The 16,996-nt window shown below is 35.6% G+C and overlaps 1 protein-coding gene across 2 annotated transcripts in view; it reads left to right on the forward strand.

Annotated features, from left to right (window-relative positions):
- Positions 1 to 16,996, forward strand: part of DNTT (DNA nucleotidylexotransferase) — a 158,268-nt gene that overhangs the window by 77,587 nt on the left and 63,685 nt on the right. For both annotated transcript variants that reach the window (XM_055817237.1, XM_055817177.1), the window contains 4 exons: positions 6,722 to 6,892; positions 8,170 to 8,244; positions 11,193 to 11,316; positions 12,630 to 12,762. In XM_055817237.1, the coding sequence (XP_055673212.1) occupies positions 6,722 to 6,892; positions 8,170 to 8,244; positions 11,193 to 11,316; positions 12,630 to 12,762 (503 nt within the window). The remainder of the gene's footprint in view (positions 1 to 6,721; positions 6,893 to 8,169; positions 8,245 to 11,192; positions 11,317 to 12,629; positions 12,763 to 16,996) is intronic.

Raw genomic sequence — 16,996 nt, forward strand, 5'->3', positions numbered from 1 at the left:
TGTGAGGAAAATACAATTTAATTCTTACAGAAGAAACTAATTAAGTCAGAGGCAAATGGTTCTGTGATTCTGAGGCTTATTGCTAATGCTACTGAATGTTACTCTGCTTTGGCTGTTATTCATGGTGATGAGAAAGTGAATGCTTACCATGGGAAAGATGCGGATTTCCTTTCTACTCTGTTAGAGGGCAGGGGGGAAAATCCTTTTTTTAGTTTCTCTTCTTTTGTACCTACAGAAACATGTATCAGTTATGCCAGTGGCTCCAGCATTTATTATTATTCCATTTTAAAACAGACCTCAAAGAACCTCAACTTTAATTTTATAATGAACCTGGGAGCTTTATAGGTAGAAAATCACTAACCGAATGCATACCCTTAATAACATGTGGTAACTGACATAGCTTGCTTCAGTAAAAGTTCTCCACGCAGTACATCAAAATTGCAAATTTTGTAAATGTATGTGAAAGATACACCTATTCAGTATGAACTGGTGGTTTGGTCTATGGAGGAAATATCTCTTCTCATTTTTAAGGTAAGTGCAAGGGTGCTCCTTAAAATGCAGAGAGAATATAAATATGCCTGCACTTTTCAGCAACCCAAATCTGTATGTATACATCAAATCTATGTTGCCTTGTTTGGCCATATTAATACATGTACTATACATTTAGCACTTTGTGTTTCTTATTACACCATATCTAGGACAATGCTAGGTGATTGGCACTAACTGCACTTTCATGCTCTGTCAGCAAATCTTTTCTCACAATTGTCTTGTTTTCTTTTACATTACATGGGAAAATATGGAAACTTCTCAAGAGTACCACTCTTTTCTGTTGTAAGAAATGAACCTGTTATTATTGATTAATATGAGGAGCAGCTGGAGCTAGCAGCTATTTATTTCTAGTGACAGTGTGTATACAAGGACCCCAAGATCATGCACGTTGTGCTATTACTGTTATTCTCATTCTCTCAGCTCCTTTGTTTCTCCAGCTGATGTAAGATGTCATGATGAAATCTTTGGACCTGGGTGAGTATTGGGCTTTTCAGTTCAGATTAAAAAAAAAATCAGATTGGAAAAAAATGGATCATTTATTTGATAATGACTTTAGCCAACACTACATGTTGGCTCTAATTGCTTAATTGCCCTTGAAATAAGCACCTGAAAATATTTAATTTCTCTCTGTGTGTATACAAAAGGTATTCATATGCCCTATGTCTCTTCCCATTGACACATGAAATTAGGATTTACACTGGGGAGTGTAAAGTGAGAAGAAAATTATTTGAATGAATGGTTCATTCTAGATCTCTTTAAAATCACTTTGAATGGAGACCAAACACTGGCAAGAGCACTGTGATGAGAACTAGGACCCAGCCTTTGGAATTACAACTTAATAAATAAGGTTCAAGTAGAAAACAGTGATTGAGAGGAAAAGCAATTAATCTCAGATTGCTGCTCTAAGCATAATAGTCCTTCAACCAGGTATCATGTAGGATTTTGTGGTGGTGGTTTTTGTTTAGCACACTTTGGTGGATTAAGTTCACCTGTGTAATGGTATGTTGGGGTTTTTTTATTTGTGACGCAGTAGCACTTGCAGGGTCAAGTAAGATAGAGGCCTTTTTTATAAGAGATGCTGTACACACATTGTAAAAGACAATCCAAGCCTTGGAGAGTTCATAGCCCTAACAGACCGCAAATGAAAGATAGCAAGGGAAACAGCGGCAGGGAGGTCTGAAGCAGCTTTCCAAGGTCACACAGCAGAGGAGCAGTGGCTGTAGACAAGTGAATAAGAAGTGCCCTGTCCATGAGGCTGCGGCTGTAATGCTTTCTCCACAAAACAGATTAGATTTAAAATATACTCTTGATAGTATAATACTGGTGATGTCTGTTCTCACAGTCTTACACTGAGGTTATTGAAGACTGTTTTGCAAGTGGTGATGGAACTACTCTGATGGTCTTGTTGAAATGAGCAGGATAGTATGAAACATAACATGGGACCATTAGCTTCTGCTTTTCTGAATATGTGTGGATTCATACTCTGATATTAGTGTTCAAGGTTATTGAGTTAGCTGTTCAGCAGGCATAAACTAGCATAGCATTATTGATTACTGTTTTTTTTCTGAGAATCGTTCTCATATAGTAGTTGAGAGTCTTGCTTTATATTGATTTTGGTGTTGTGATTTTTAGCATTTATAATGTATTTTAGTATGCATTTTTACATGTGCAAGATGCTTCCTCGTAACTTTACTTTGTTAATGATATTTTGTCTTATTAGGTCTTAAATACCAGATATTAAATGAGCTTCAATAATTCTGTCAGTGTATCCGTCGTCTTCCTTATTTTTAAGATAATTCAACAAAATCTTTGTGTACTTTTGTATCTGACCTGCTGCAATCTTGAAGTCTATTCCATCCCCAAATTTTTCTATAGCCCATCTCACTAACATACATTCCACAATTTCAGATGCAGATGGAAAATTTGCAAAAACTGAAGAACTGAAATGTAGCCCAGCTATCTTTCACATTTAATTAGAGCAGCCTCTGCAGAATACCCCAGAAATTATGAAAATCCCACCTGTTAGAAATCTCTAGATATTTAGTTTCTTGTTAAACTAGTACCTTTTAAACAGGCAATCTGAGTATTGATCTCATTGATAAAAAGATAGTGAGGTTCTTAATGTAAGAAATATGGAGGTTTAGAATAATTGAGGGGTCAGTAACTTTCCTTTTTATATCACCATAAGTAGATTTCACCATAGATCTAATAGATTGCTAGCTTTTTCTCAGCTAATATAGGAGTTTTGTGTGCTTGTCCCCTCTGAAATGTTATTCAGTATGGACTATAATATTCAATAGACGGCAACTCCACTTGGAGATCAGTTGCTTTCTTTTTTTTAAAGCAGAAAGATTTTATCAAAAAGAATGTCAAAAGCAGTTTTATATAAAAAGAGAGATCTGTAATTAATTGCAGCATTTGCAGGCAATGTTTTGTACAGGGAATAATGAATATTCAATACTATTTAATTGTTTATTTAAAACAGCTTAATGAGCTTCACCAAGGCGGGAAAACACTGAAAAATGCAAACTAGAGTGATAAAAATGCTTTGATTATATTTTCTCATTGACTGTCAACAGCCTCTGAGTAAAATATTACATGCGATTATCTCTTTCAATGATGGTGGTGACACTGCTCTTCTGAAAACTGTCATCCTGCTAGTAGGAAGGGGCTAATACCTCTCTAAAACAGCAGTGGTGCTGGTATATGCAGACACATTTATCACAATAGCTGATTTTTCAGCATAGAATACATCTATTTAAATGTGCATGTGAAAGGCCACCTGTTGGGAGTGAGAAAAAACATCCCTAGACTGTTTCAGCCTCCTAATGAAGAAGATAACTTTGCCAGTCTGTGTCATTACTACATATGACTGAGCAGGTACTGAGGAGAACCGTTTTCTATGTTTTTTTCTCAAGAGACTAACAAGAAGGTAGCAACTATATCTTTTTGGTTCTGTCCCCTGACTAATCCTGCTAGTTAGTGTTAATGAGAGTAAGACATTTCTTGCCAAACACTGCTTTCTTGAGTATCCATGTGCACAGATTGTAAAGAGAGAAAAAGAAAGCAAAAGTAATCATAATTTTGTGAGTGGAACTGTAAACCTCACTTAAAGTAAGAATTGGCATCTTCTACTGCATAGTAGAAAGAACCTTTGAAGCTGATAAAGAACAAAAAGAACTTGGGACAACATCCAAAAAAATCCACAGCTGGGAAAACATCTGACTCCTGTCATCCCCCTTGTAAAATACATTTCCCCATTTGCTTTGCAGTACTGTGTATGCTGTGTTTTTTCTTCCATATGCAAACTGGGATGAATCCATGTTTCTTGTGACCTCACACTGGTAATTCTCCCCTTTTCTGCATTAGTTTTCTTTCTAAATGGGAACTATAATGTACAACTGTCTTTAGCCAAAAGGATTTGTAATTAAATACAACATAATTGTCAAGCAAATAAAAGTCTTAAATGTGGAAAAAAAGACAAAAGAAGAGCAGTTGGATAAATCCGACAATTAGCCACTGCAAGAGTTTTAAAGATAGCTGTAAGGAAGCTAATGTTTTTGTGCACTATTTTTGTAATAGAATATTTTTTTGTGGTTCCCTACCCCCCAAGGACCATTCTCCCCCCTCTCTTTGATTCCTTATACCCAAGGGCCAGTGAAATGTAAATAGTAGCAGAAACTTCCAGATCAAGCATCTTGCTAAACAGCTTGCTCTCTCAAGAGGTCTTTCGTGAAATGTTATGAAAATGGAATTGCACAGCACTTACTAATCAGGGTAGCTGATAAATAAATATGCAGCTAAAAGGGAGGATTCTTCCAGCGAGAAAGACAACAGGTGACTGATTTGTAGAGAGATCAAGGAGTGAAGTTATACTGGTGATATAAAACAAAGCAAATTCTCTGTAATAAGCCCTAATTAATTATTTTAATACACTTTAACATGGCACAGGAAAAAAAGAAAAGGAAAGTGGGGTGGTTTTGGTCAGCTAAGTTAGCTGCTTCTTCTAAAGGGACACTGACAAACCAATTAAGATCTCATATTTTTTATTTAAAAGAGGAAAATTTTGCAAATCCTATGGTCAGTAAAGACAACGTTTTCTTCAAGACTTTGATTTAAACTTTCATTTTGCTTTAGTGTAACTATGTTTATAATCTGAATGAAACAACCTATCAGTCTATTTTTCTAGAACTGATGAAACAATGAAATGTAATATGTAAATAATATACACTCCTTATGAAAGATACGTTTAATTTTAAGAAGTTGTTGTATTTTAATGATCTAAATGACTGTAGCTCAAGTAAAATCTTTTCATTGCTGTTTAAATCAGGCCGTATTCCTTTGTTGCAGATAGGTGATATGTGACAGATGATGTTCTCAATTCCACGGATATAATAAAGAGTCGACTTTACTGGATTTGCTGTCATGTCAGTTAGCAGGCTTGGAACTGACTGCAGTTCACCCGCAGATATTACGCATGTGGCATTTAGAATGTGCAGGGTCTGCTGGTTTTTGCTTGGCTTTATCTCCCAATACAAAATGCATTAATGCCAAGATAAAAATCAAAGCAAAATCTATAATTATTATTCTTTAAACCATATAATGATACATTTAATTACAAATGAAATGAAATCTGAACCTAAATGTGAACAGTCATCCCATAAGCATTGAGGGCAGGGAAAAGCTGTTTAATCTTAATCCTTCCTACTGTCCACCACAGTCATTGTTCTAGTAAGCTGTTTGCTGTCTCTTGATCCCTGTATCACAGGGCGTTACTTATCCTTATTCCAAAAACATTTCTGGACAGACATTGCACTACAGCTCTGTGAAGTGATAATTGCAGGCAGATGCACACTGACAGCCACTTCTTTGTTATTTTGTAGTGCCTCGTGGGTCAAAGAAGAAACAGGAGTAAGTTGGGAAACAGGAAGGATGTGCAGCAACTGATGTAGTGGGACATATGGCCCTTTCAGGGCTGGGATCTGTTAGCTGCTCTTGAGAGACTGGCCTGGGAGTAAGAAACGGGATCTCTAGCAGGAGTTCAGGACACAGTGTGAGGGTGTGGGAGCTTTGCAAGGCTGGCTTGCTTGTGGTCTGTGCCATTTGAATGGTGCACAGCAGCATCCTGAACAGCCAGGTGTGGGATGCATTTTAGATAAATATTTTGAACAGTGAAAGTCTCTTCTGGAAATGATACACTCAAACATCTCTGAAGAAACCAGTTAATTTTGCAGTCTTGAAAATTTTTGAGGTTTTATGCAAAATTTCATTAAGAACTCAGATTTCCAGCTGCAAGTCTCCACAACTACTTTTCTTAAGTTACTTACAACCTTTTTTTGGCGGTATTTGTTCTCTCCTGAAACAGTATTCTGCAGTGGGAAACAAAAAGAATTGCCTCTCTTCTCCACCACTGTGTGATCCATTCCTGCGTTGCATTTCTACAAATTGTTCCTATTTTTATTTATATTTATATATATACACAAACACACATTTATGCATTTATTTTCTGGGAGGGGGGAGACTTCAAAGCTGCCTAAATGGTTTATGGATAGTTAATAAAAAAAATAATTGTACTGGCAGTCTCCGGGTAGTATTGAGTACTATGTTGAATACACCAAGCCATGGGTAGCTGGAGAACCATAAAGAAAATGTGTTTCTATTTGCACAGGTTACACATCTGAAAGGTGAGGAAAAAGAGAGTTTGTTCCCTAAATTACTAAATAAAAAATAGCTGCCAGTTCAAAAAGAAGCAGGTGGTTTCCAGTATTGCCACAAACTCCTATTTGGTTGTGTCTGAAAATGAAGGTGTCACGTACTGACCTGCTGGATTACTTGTGTTTGGGCACAATTCTAATAATTATGGTGCTATTTCACATTGATTTATTAGATCTGCACAGAATATGGAAAGTGTATCTCACAAAAGATTTTAAAGTTTGGCTTTGTTACAGATCAGAATCTTTTCCCACATTTGCCTCTAAAATACTATTTTTGTGATACCTAGAAAATTTCAAGTGGTTCAAAAATTATGCTGAATTTTTTTAATGAACTCTATCTTTTCACCTTAGTATAAAAAATCGTTCTTGAATTAGCATACAAGGTAATCTTTCTAAGGAGTATACAGAATAGTTTAAGTTTTTGTTAACCTTTAACTTTTTTTTCTACACCTCCCCAGGATGCCTTTGAGATAATGGCTGAAAATTATGAGTTCAAAGAAAATGAAATAATCTGCCTGGAATTTCTGAGGGCAGCTTCTGTCCTGAAAAGTCTTCCATTTCCAGTAACCAGAATGAAAGATATACAAGGGTTGCCCTGCATGGGAGACAGAGTCAGAGATGTCATTGAGGTAGCGTACCTCTGAATTATCTGCCAGTTGATTCTTTTACAGATCTACTTTTAGAGGTCACAGAATGCAGCACTGATATCTCTGTGTATTTATGCAACCTTCTGTATTTCCTGTAATGACATTATATTATCCTTTTTAGTAAGTACACAATGATTTCTGGAAACCTTTTTTAGTAACATAAGGTTCTGTCATAGAACCTCTACCCTTAGGAATAAAGGTAACTAATGAATAAATAGAAATTACTATATAATGCACTATCACCTTTGTATGTAATTTTTAAAGGCTTGCTTTGATTTGGATGTGACAGGTTAACTTTTGATAGTTTTTTTCATGTGACTTCAGCCCTTGGCAGCATCACTTTGCTTACCTGAAAACTTTATTAGAAATATTATTTCTGCAAACTGGTAAATATTTAGGACTTTAAGGTTAAATCCTACCTTGCTATGAGTTATAGCAGAGCCTTTTACCTATTTGACAGCTGAACTTTACATTCTTACTTGAGCTTTGAGTGTTCTCTGTGTTTTTCTTTAATTCTTAGCCTTTTTCAGGATCCCACATCTCAGGTGCTGTTATTCCAGCAGGCAGCTGGTCAGGGGTCTCTGCTGTCTGGAGAGGTCATTGCTGGCTGATGTGATTCACTCTGGCTCCTCATTTGCTTCACTCTACCGGTTCAGAATGTAGCCTCCAAACTGCTCTTTGTACCTGCTACCTGAGGACTGGCAATTCAGTTATGATCCCACAGAAAATAGGATGATTTGTTGGGGTTTTATTATTTCGGTGTTGGATTTTTCTGGTTTTTAATTTTAGGTTTTATCAGCAAGACTGAAGGAACTGTATGCTCAAGAAAAAACATATCTGTTCTTATAATTCTCTGACTTTTAAGGGAAGTAAACTCAACCAAAAAATGAAATCTAATTTTCAGGACAACTCATTGATAGATTATGATGAATAACTGCTTTCTGGCTGTGAATTTATGAGTAAATAAGTACTGCAAAATATATTCCATCGTCCCAGTTTCTACTTCATCCTTGAGTAAATTTATGAGTAAATAAGTGCTGTGAAATTTATTCTGTGGTTCCAGTTTCTCCTTCATCCTTCAATAATTTTCTGTCTCAAAAAGGATTGAAGAATTTGATCCTAATGGAGTAAAACAATATGCTTGCTAAGGGTACTCCTCATGTTTGTACAGGTTGATAAGGCTTTCTTTTAGATTATTTTACTAAATCTTACCGTAGTCTTGATTATTTTTTTTGTAATTAACATTTTTCTTTGTTTAGGAGATTATTGAAGAAGGAGGAGAGAGTTCTAGAGTTGAAGAAGTGTTAAACGATGAACGGTATAAGTCATTTAAGGTAAATCTTTTAAGGTTTGTTGCTGTTGTTTTAAAATTTCCCTCCCTTTAGTAGACCGTATACATAACCATAATTTTATTATAAAAGAACATCCAATATCAAGTATAGATAAGAAAGAAAAGTTTTGAATAAAAAGAGAACCTGTGATAGAGTAAGGAATAATAGTGAAATCTGTTACCTTTATAATTAATGTGATGCATACACAGTTGCTTTTAAGCTTGAACTAAATCTTTTTCCTGAAGATGAATATAATGCATACCCTTTGCTATAAATTTAACTCCGTGTAAGGTTTATTCTTTCCTCGGTTGATTATCATTATAATACTACACCATCTTATTCTAGCATTTAGAAAATATCAGGTGAAGAAGGTGAGTCGGATCTATTCTAATTCTCTCCTGCATGAGGCAGAAGAAAAACTGGAGATGTTTCTTTGTTAGGCAGATTGTAGGTTCAGAATTATGGTCACGCTTCATGTTGTGTGACACAAGCAACCTAAACCTCATAAATACTGCAGTTCCCATTTCTTAAATATTTAGTGAATTCTCCCTTGGAAAAACATATACTGGAAAAATATTTTTTTTTCCAATTTTATTTGTAGATTTAATCTCGAAAAATATCCTGTTTGTGCCTTCAGAAAAAATTAGAGACTAAAATGAATGCTACTGTTTAATGCTCCCCCACGTTACTCACTTCTACGTCAGCTATCAAAAGGCTCTTCCATTCTTTCTGACCCATAATACAGGGACGACAAGACAGTTGTTGATGCCATCTGCAGCAACATTCAGAAAAGAAGTATAGATTCACATATATAGCAGGATTCAGGAACAGGGCTTTAATGGTAATAAAGATTGAGTGTCAGCCATTAAATCCTATGTTTCAGGGTTTAAGGAAATTTCCTTGAGGTTAGAATAACATCTATCAGGGGACACACTTTGTCAAATATGCTTTATGCCTTGTTCCACATGGCAAATTAAAAGCCATTTATATGGACTTTTGTTAGTTGAGCACAGTCTCAATGTTTTGGCTAAATCGGCTGCAGCCAGTTTTTCCTAATTTTTTCAGGTATTTCTAAGAAAGCCAAGAAGAATCCCATAATATTAGTGAATTTGTACATTTTACTGTTTAGCATGGTTCTGGTAAATGCTACAAATCAGTCATCATAATTTAAAAGATCTTCACTGGTACCAGGACCACAATTACCAAAAAACTGAAATAAATTGTACTGTCTGTTTTAGATGTAGGGTACGTGAATGACAGGGTCAGTCTGCCTCCTTATGGAAGTGGATGCCCGAGAGAACAAGTTCACCTAATTCACCAGCTGAAAAAAAGTAATGCTCACATACACAATTGAAGAAATGGGCTGCCTGCTACTCACACTGCACTTCTGGCAGTGTCTCTGTATTGACATCTATAAATACACTGAATAATCATAGATCTTGGTGTGGGAAGAAAAATATGGAAATATTTTTTTTCCTAAAAATTTGCATAGTGGCATAGACTCTGCTTTCTTTATTTCTCTATCCCAATATTAAGTTTCTTGGAATCATTATAAACCCAGCAATAGACTGATTTGAAAATCTTTTAGCACTAGCAAAAACATTAAAAGATAACAATCTGATTAAACAGCCATGATTCAGACAGAGTAGGTAATTTCATCTATTAGATACGAAATGCAGGGTAAATGTAACATTATCCAAGATTTTAATTTTTCTCTTTTCTTCATTTTAATTATTTCCAAGGAGTTAATCTTTTTAGAAAAACACAAAATAAAGCTAGCTTGGTTGGAATTCAGAGGTTGTAGATTCAACGGAAAGAAGCAGTTATTTGTGTCTTACACAGCTACTCACTGAATTCTACAAAAGTACAAACAAACTATTGAGAGCTTCAGTATTGACAAACTGAACATAAAGAACGTGCTTTTGGGCAAGCATGAAAGTTTTCCCTCATGCTTTCATGTCACTGTTCATCTCAGATATTGATCCACTGAATAATGCTTTACAACTGTGACATTTTTTGCTTTACATCCTTTGCTTGGGAATAAGTTAAAGTACAGAATTATTTTGGAATAAATGGAATATAACCATACTAAAACCTCAGAGACTCGTAAATTTGGGAATTTTCACTATTTTACCCACTGGAAAAAAAATAATCTGTGCTCCAAATAAGACATACAGGAATTTAGCTTGACTTGTGGGAATTGAAGGGCTGTAAAACTGTTTATAATATACAGGCAAACAAAAATTATAATTTGTACTTGAAATTGAATCCCATTTTGGAAAACAATATTGGGTGTGAGCTCCAAACATACGTGTTTTATAGAATGCAGTATAAGAATAGATTAGTTGTCTTGATGTACTTACCATCTGTTTCCATGCACCACTGCCCTGGGTGCAGAATTTCAGCAGCCACAGGGCTCCTACTGATCCCATCTCTCAGGAGTGCTGCAACGTCAATGTTATGTGTGCAACTGAGAGCTGGTAGTGCATATAATACAAAACTGTAATGTCAGTCAAACTGGGAAGATAGTCTTGAGACATCTCTTATTCTATGACATCAGTATAAGGCAATCCAGCTACTTCATATTATTGTTTGCATTTCTATCAAGAAATGCAGTAAAAAAAATAAATACTGTCCTTATTTCAAGCATTAGCTGAAAGTGTGCATTTAGGTAAATCACTTAAAGGTGCTGGGGCTGCTACTGTATTATTGTTTAGATTTCATTTTAATGAGAACTGTCCACGTATAAAACCAATCGCCTGTTCAATGTAACTATGCAAAAAAAGGAAGCTGAATCTGTATGTTTGTATTACAGTATTATTTACCTTCAATATAGGATAAACTCTGCTCAGTATTTTCCCTGTGAAACCTCATTGTCATAACTACTTACTGTTAATTCACTGCTGCTATAGAGAACAACACTGAAATGTGTCCTTTTCTACTGACCTTAGCAATTTACTTCAGTCTTTGGAGTGGGAGTGAAGACATCTGAGAAGTGGTACAGAATGGGTTTACGAACTCTGGAAGAGGTAAAAGCTGACAAGACCCTGAAGCTGTCAAAAATGCAGAAAGCAGGTAAGGTGAAAGTCTTATAAAAACTTGTATCTCAGTGCTCTAAGAACTTGATGGCAGAATCAGAGGATAAAGCCAAGTTCATTTATACATATATTCTTGCTGCAGTGGCTTGTGAATATAGAATTATTAGGTTAAAATAGTATTTGGACTAACAGAGCTCCTAATTAAAGATGATGTAATTCAAAGCATATTAATATGCATATTTTTTCTTGCTTACACAGATACCCCATGAAATCTGCTCTTGTAGACAAAACTACTAATGGGCCATTATTACACGGGTCATGAAAAAATTACAACACTGGGAAAGCCCAGAAAGACCTGTCTCCTTTAAGGCAGCCCTATTTAGTGATAAATCAAGATTTGTAATGAAGTAAAATTACTCCCGTAATCCTAGCACATCTTAACTTTAAAGTGTTAAACATGGTCAGATGAATAATGTTGCTTCCCCATAGATTTTGTTTGTGTGCACTGTTTCCCTAAATAGAGGAACTCATTTAAACAAAGGAATCAGTTACATTGAGAAAAGGAGGTTATATAACATGACATTAAAACCGTGTAACTTTATTTTTGCATTAAACCAATGTATTTTACATCACCTCAGAACACCTTGGAGCAGCCTGCCCACGTTCATGCTCCCTTGGTTTTTTTTCTTTCACTTCAATCCAAATATGAAGCAAGCTGCAGGACAGGATTCTTTTGATACAAGCTCTGTGATCAGACATAAAGGTAGCTGGGATATTTCACCTACCTCTGAGCCCTCTACTTGTGTGGAATCCCATCATTTCGGGAGGAGCACCTTTTAAAGCTGTACGTCCAGAAATGCCATTGATGGGACCTGGTAGGAAAGTCAGAGTAATTTACAAATATCCAGGTTCTCAGCAAGTGGAGCAATTATCCTGACTGCTATGTTGTTATAAATTGTAACTGCTGGTACAATTGGTAACAAATTATAATGACAAAAATATATGTAAACTACGAGGACAAAGATGAGGGAAGGAAGAGGCTGTCTCCTGCCTGCAGTCCCCACACCCAAAGCAGGAGACTGACTCCAGGAATGATGGGGAAGAGCGAGAAGATTCCTGAAGAGGGTGGATCAAAACAACATGTCCTGAAACAAACATATAGTTTCAGGTTTAAGATTGAGCATTTCTTAATTTTTGCCATTAGATCGGGTTCCCTTGCCCATGGTATGAGTTGTGTGGTTTAACTTCTTGGTGACAGGTGGCTATTTTGCACCGGCCATACTTAACACTATTATGTAGATTTTGATAATTCCGCAGAGTGATCAGTACTTTTTTGCCTTTGATTTCCAGGGTTTCTCTACTATGAGGACCTTGTTAGCTCTGTATCTAAGGCAGAAGCGGATGCAGTAAGCTTGATTGTCAAGAATACTGTGTGTATGTTTCTACCAGATGCTTTAGTTACCATAACTGGTGGTTTCAGGAGGTGAGTGAAAACAAATGATGTCACTTGGCTGTTTTATTCAGGTACACACAAAATGACATCTGTGTCAGAAAACAGAAAGAAACTTAGTGGGAAAGTATTAGTTTTTCAACAGGTGTTTTTTATATTTTGGTCTCTCTCTTTTTTTTTTTTTTTTTTCTCCTCCAAATGGGAGAGCAAGCCTATGACATTCCCAGGTTCCTGTGTTTTATTATTGTAGATGGTTGAATCTAAGAATAGTTTGCGGGGGAAAATGAAGTTTAGATCACATACCATACTTGAGTATGTTTGGTTGTTGGTTTTTTTTTCCTTTTTCAGTGGATCTGAATTCCCAAGGCTGAGACTATTGTAAGGTTATTCTTAAAAGAAAGAAACAATAGCTTTAAGACAACTTTGGTGTGCATGTTGGTGGTTTTTTTTCTGAGAACTTGGTCACATGAGAACAAAATGTGCTAAGGAAGAGTTTGTAGTGTTAGAAGTGCACTTTGCAGTAAACACTGACTAAACTGAATTTACCCTAACCTCTGTATAGATAAGGTGATCTCAGTATTTCTTTCCTGGGTGATTTTTTTGTTCCTAAAGCTTGTGGTCTTGTGCTGTAAAACCAAACTTGAAACTGTTTCTCAGGACATAGACAATTCATTCTTTCAGCTCTTACCTGAGAGCTTTCCTAAAGCTACACAGCAAAGTATTGAGACTGGAAATAGTCTTCAGGAGTACTGGGTTCCTTGCTTTACTCAGTTGCCCGTTATGTCCCTACTTGTAGTACATGTCAGGCTCATAAACCAAAAAAACCCCTTACTCATCACCTTAAATCTCTTGCTGCTTGATTGGTTACTTTGTAAAACTTCAAGTATATTTTAATATAAAAATATCTTTCAAAAATACTTGAAGTATTCTCTTAGAACTCAAAATACACAGTTCTATCACTCATATGGAACTAAAACTGGCATGAAAGTGAAAGACAAAAGAATTGAGTTAATAATTAATGTATCACTTGTGTGATATATTATTGTGAGCCTAGATAGGCCTGCATAGACCTTATACAATTTGTAATTGCTATATATAAGTACAGTGATTGTGATGAATGTATTTTATCACCATTGTGCCACCTCATGATACCTGTAATTATTTGTATCTCCATTATTAATTGTAAGAATGTTTGCAGCCATAGCTGTGTAATTTGTATAGAACAGAAACATTAGGCTCAAGTCAATAAGAAACATTAGGCTCAAGTATGAACCCTGACCAGATGTACAAGAACAAGATAAAATTTTATATTCAAAGCCTCGCATCATCATTCTGTGAGTCCCTGTTTGAGTCATGTGATAGCAATCTCTTCCCACTGATGCAAATCAGCTGGGGACCTTCTGTTAGTAACTTGGATATAACTGAGAGTTGCAGGGACAGAGCTGTTATCACACTGAAAATTCCTAATTTCTTCTGATATGATATATTTTTGAACTGTGTCAGCGTATTTGTTTACAAAGTTTGAATCTCACACATCAAATTTAAACCTGTTGTTTTGCTTATTATTTCAGGGGGGTGTAATAGTTATCCATTCTCTTTTTTATTAAAAATAAGATTTTGTATCTCTAAATAGGTGTGTCAAACCAGAAGAGAAATTGTTTAAGTATCTAATGATGCCTTCAGTGAGTAATCCTGTATATTAATTAGCTTTTAAATATACAATATAAATATACAATATAAATATTTAAAAACTAAGTTGAAAATGTCAGTCCTAAATGATATTTTATCAGTCTATGGAAAATGAATGTTGCAGTGCAGAATTTGTGGAACTTAAGTGGATTGAAGTACCTTTATTAGGCACCTATATTTTGATTACTGAACTGCAATAGAGTTGATTACATCTGTTCTTTTTTTGCCCCGCTCATACAGTAGCAGTATTCATCAATGCAAAGTATGTGTAGGCTCAGTAGCTCACAGTTCTCAATTAAAAATTTATTATTTGTTTCTTTCATCATTATGTAGATATTTTAATGAAAGTAAGCAAATTTTATTAATCAAACAACTTGATTTGATGCCCTCATACTACACCTTGTACACTACTAAGTAAATAAGTAAATAAATAAGTAAAAAAAATAGCTCATGACTGCTCTGAATACTATATTCATTCACCAGGACCCAGATTTGTCTTTTTGTATATTTGTTTCATAACTTGGAAAAATAAGCAGTTTATTGTGATCATAAACCTTATTTACTAGGCAGGAAAACTGGATGAATCACAAGAAACAGAACTTCTCTTAGTGATCATGGAGATTCAACAGGAAAGTTACATTCTTTTTCCCAAACCTATCAAACACACATATAGCTGTATACGTTTAGTGAGTTGCTAGACCTTTTCCATTAGATTCCTGGAATTTCATGGAATCAAATGTTGCAACATTTCTTTTAATTAAAATTAGAAAGCCTAGCATAAAATTCAAGTAAATAATAGCTTTTTCTGAACCCCCAGCAAACTTGTCCATGGACTTTTCTACTTTTCTTTGGTTCATTTTAGCTTTCACCTTTAGTCTTCTGTATTGCTTCTTGTACTAGTCTTAACGCTAGTTGGTGTGTATAGAAGCCATAATCATGGATGGTGGTAGGTGCTTCAGATATAAATGAAAGAACAGTACAAAGGATTAAGCTGTATGTTAGAAAGTAACAGGAAAACAAAGAAGGATGGACAAGGGACAGTGGAAATGATGGAGTCTTGAAGGGAAGAGAAAAGGATATTTTGAGCACAGGTTTGGCTGATAGTCTGGAGACTGTGTTAGGACAGTGGTCACTGCTTGTGTTAAAATAGCTGGATTAAGCCAATCTGTTTGCAGATTATGTAGTACTGGAGACTCCTCTTTGTGTATTTCTAATTCGGAATGGTGGAGGATTCAGGGGGGAAAAAAGGCCATAGACAGGAAGTGAAAATCAAATTACTGCTTTGCTTCTGTGTGGTTTAATCAAAATACCAGACCTACAAGTTGTTAGAGTAATGCATGAAAATTGGAAAAGCTGATGCAATCTTACTGAGAATATACCAATGCCTGTTTCTCTGACCAGTTGTGTACAATTTATTTCCTCTTCACCTGTAACATTCTGTACTTTTAGCTTAGCCCCCAAATTCTTTCTTTTACTTCTTCCCAAAGGTCATGTTACTGAAGCAGACCTCAGTGTCTGCTACTTCCTTGATGCCTTTTCTTTCTGATTCTTTCATCTTTCAGCCTGTCTTCATGAAACAATAGCTCATAAAATATCTATAATCAGAAGTGCTTTCCTTGTGTTTTTAGTTGGAAGTGGCAATAATACTACATTTGGTTGAAGGCAACTCTTTTCAGCTATCTGAATCCATAAAGGAAAAAAAGACCTAAAAGTAACAGAAATAAAGGGTCATGATGGCAACCTTTCAGTATCTCCCTAATATGAAATCCTTCAGGAGCAAAAGGGAATAAGTTAATGAAGTCCAGATTAATTTTTTGGTACTCTCCTATAGAAACACTTAGCTAACCGCCTGGAAAACATGGTCCTTGTTATACAACTGAAGTTGGTATAGTTTTGTATGAGAGGCTGGGGGACTTTTTTTCCTTTTAAAAAAATCTTTTTCTGATGCTTACCTGAGCCATTTTGCAACAGAAAATACAACGCTGAAATACATGGAAATATAGAAGTAGGACAATTGTAGTTATGAAATAAATCACACCCACATAGTGTGGAATGCAGTTTGTTGTCTATCTAGTGAGGTCTATCAGCTTGACTGTAGAGAAGGAAGTATTGAAGATGCTGATAATGCAATATAAAGCACACCATGAACGATGTTATCAGAAAGACTGAATTTGCCATGCAGTCTTTTTGAATCAAGAATTGGCATGGCATTATTTTCAGTGCTTAGCCTCTCTTTGAATTGCTGAGATTTAAGACTGTTCTTAAAGCTAAGGAGACAAATTCTCAGGCAAGGAATAACACCTTATATTACAAATTACAAAAGTCACTGAGGGTGAAGTTTCCCTTCCAACACTGAGGTAAAGAGATGCCCTGGGATGGGGGAAAAAGAAACTATTTTAGTGTGCAACATCACTGATTAGTACTGTGTACTTGTATCGAAGGCAGGAGTGTGGTTTAGGCTAATGTACGTTGTCACTTATAAATGAGAGTTAAATTGAACACCTGATAATTTTTTTTTCCTGGTTATTAAAAATGTAATTTTATTCTACAAAGAGAATTAAGGTTTTTTTTGGTAGTA

The sequence above is a fragment of the Falco peregrinus genome, chromosome 1, assembly GCF_023634155.1.
Source record: "Falco peregrinus isolate bFalPer1 chromosome 1, bFalPer1.pri, whole genome shotgun sequence".
In the NCBI taxonomy this organism is placed as follows: Eukaryota; Metazoa; Chordata; class Aves; order Falconiformes; family Falconidae; genus Falco; species Falco peregrinus.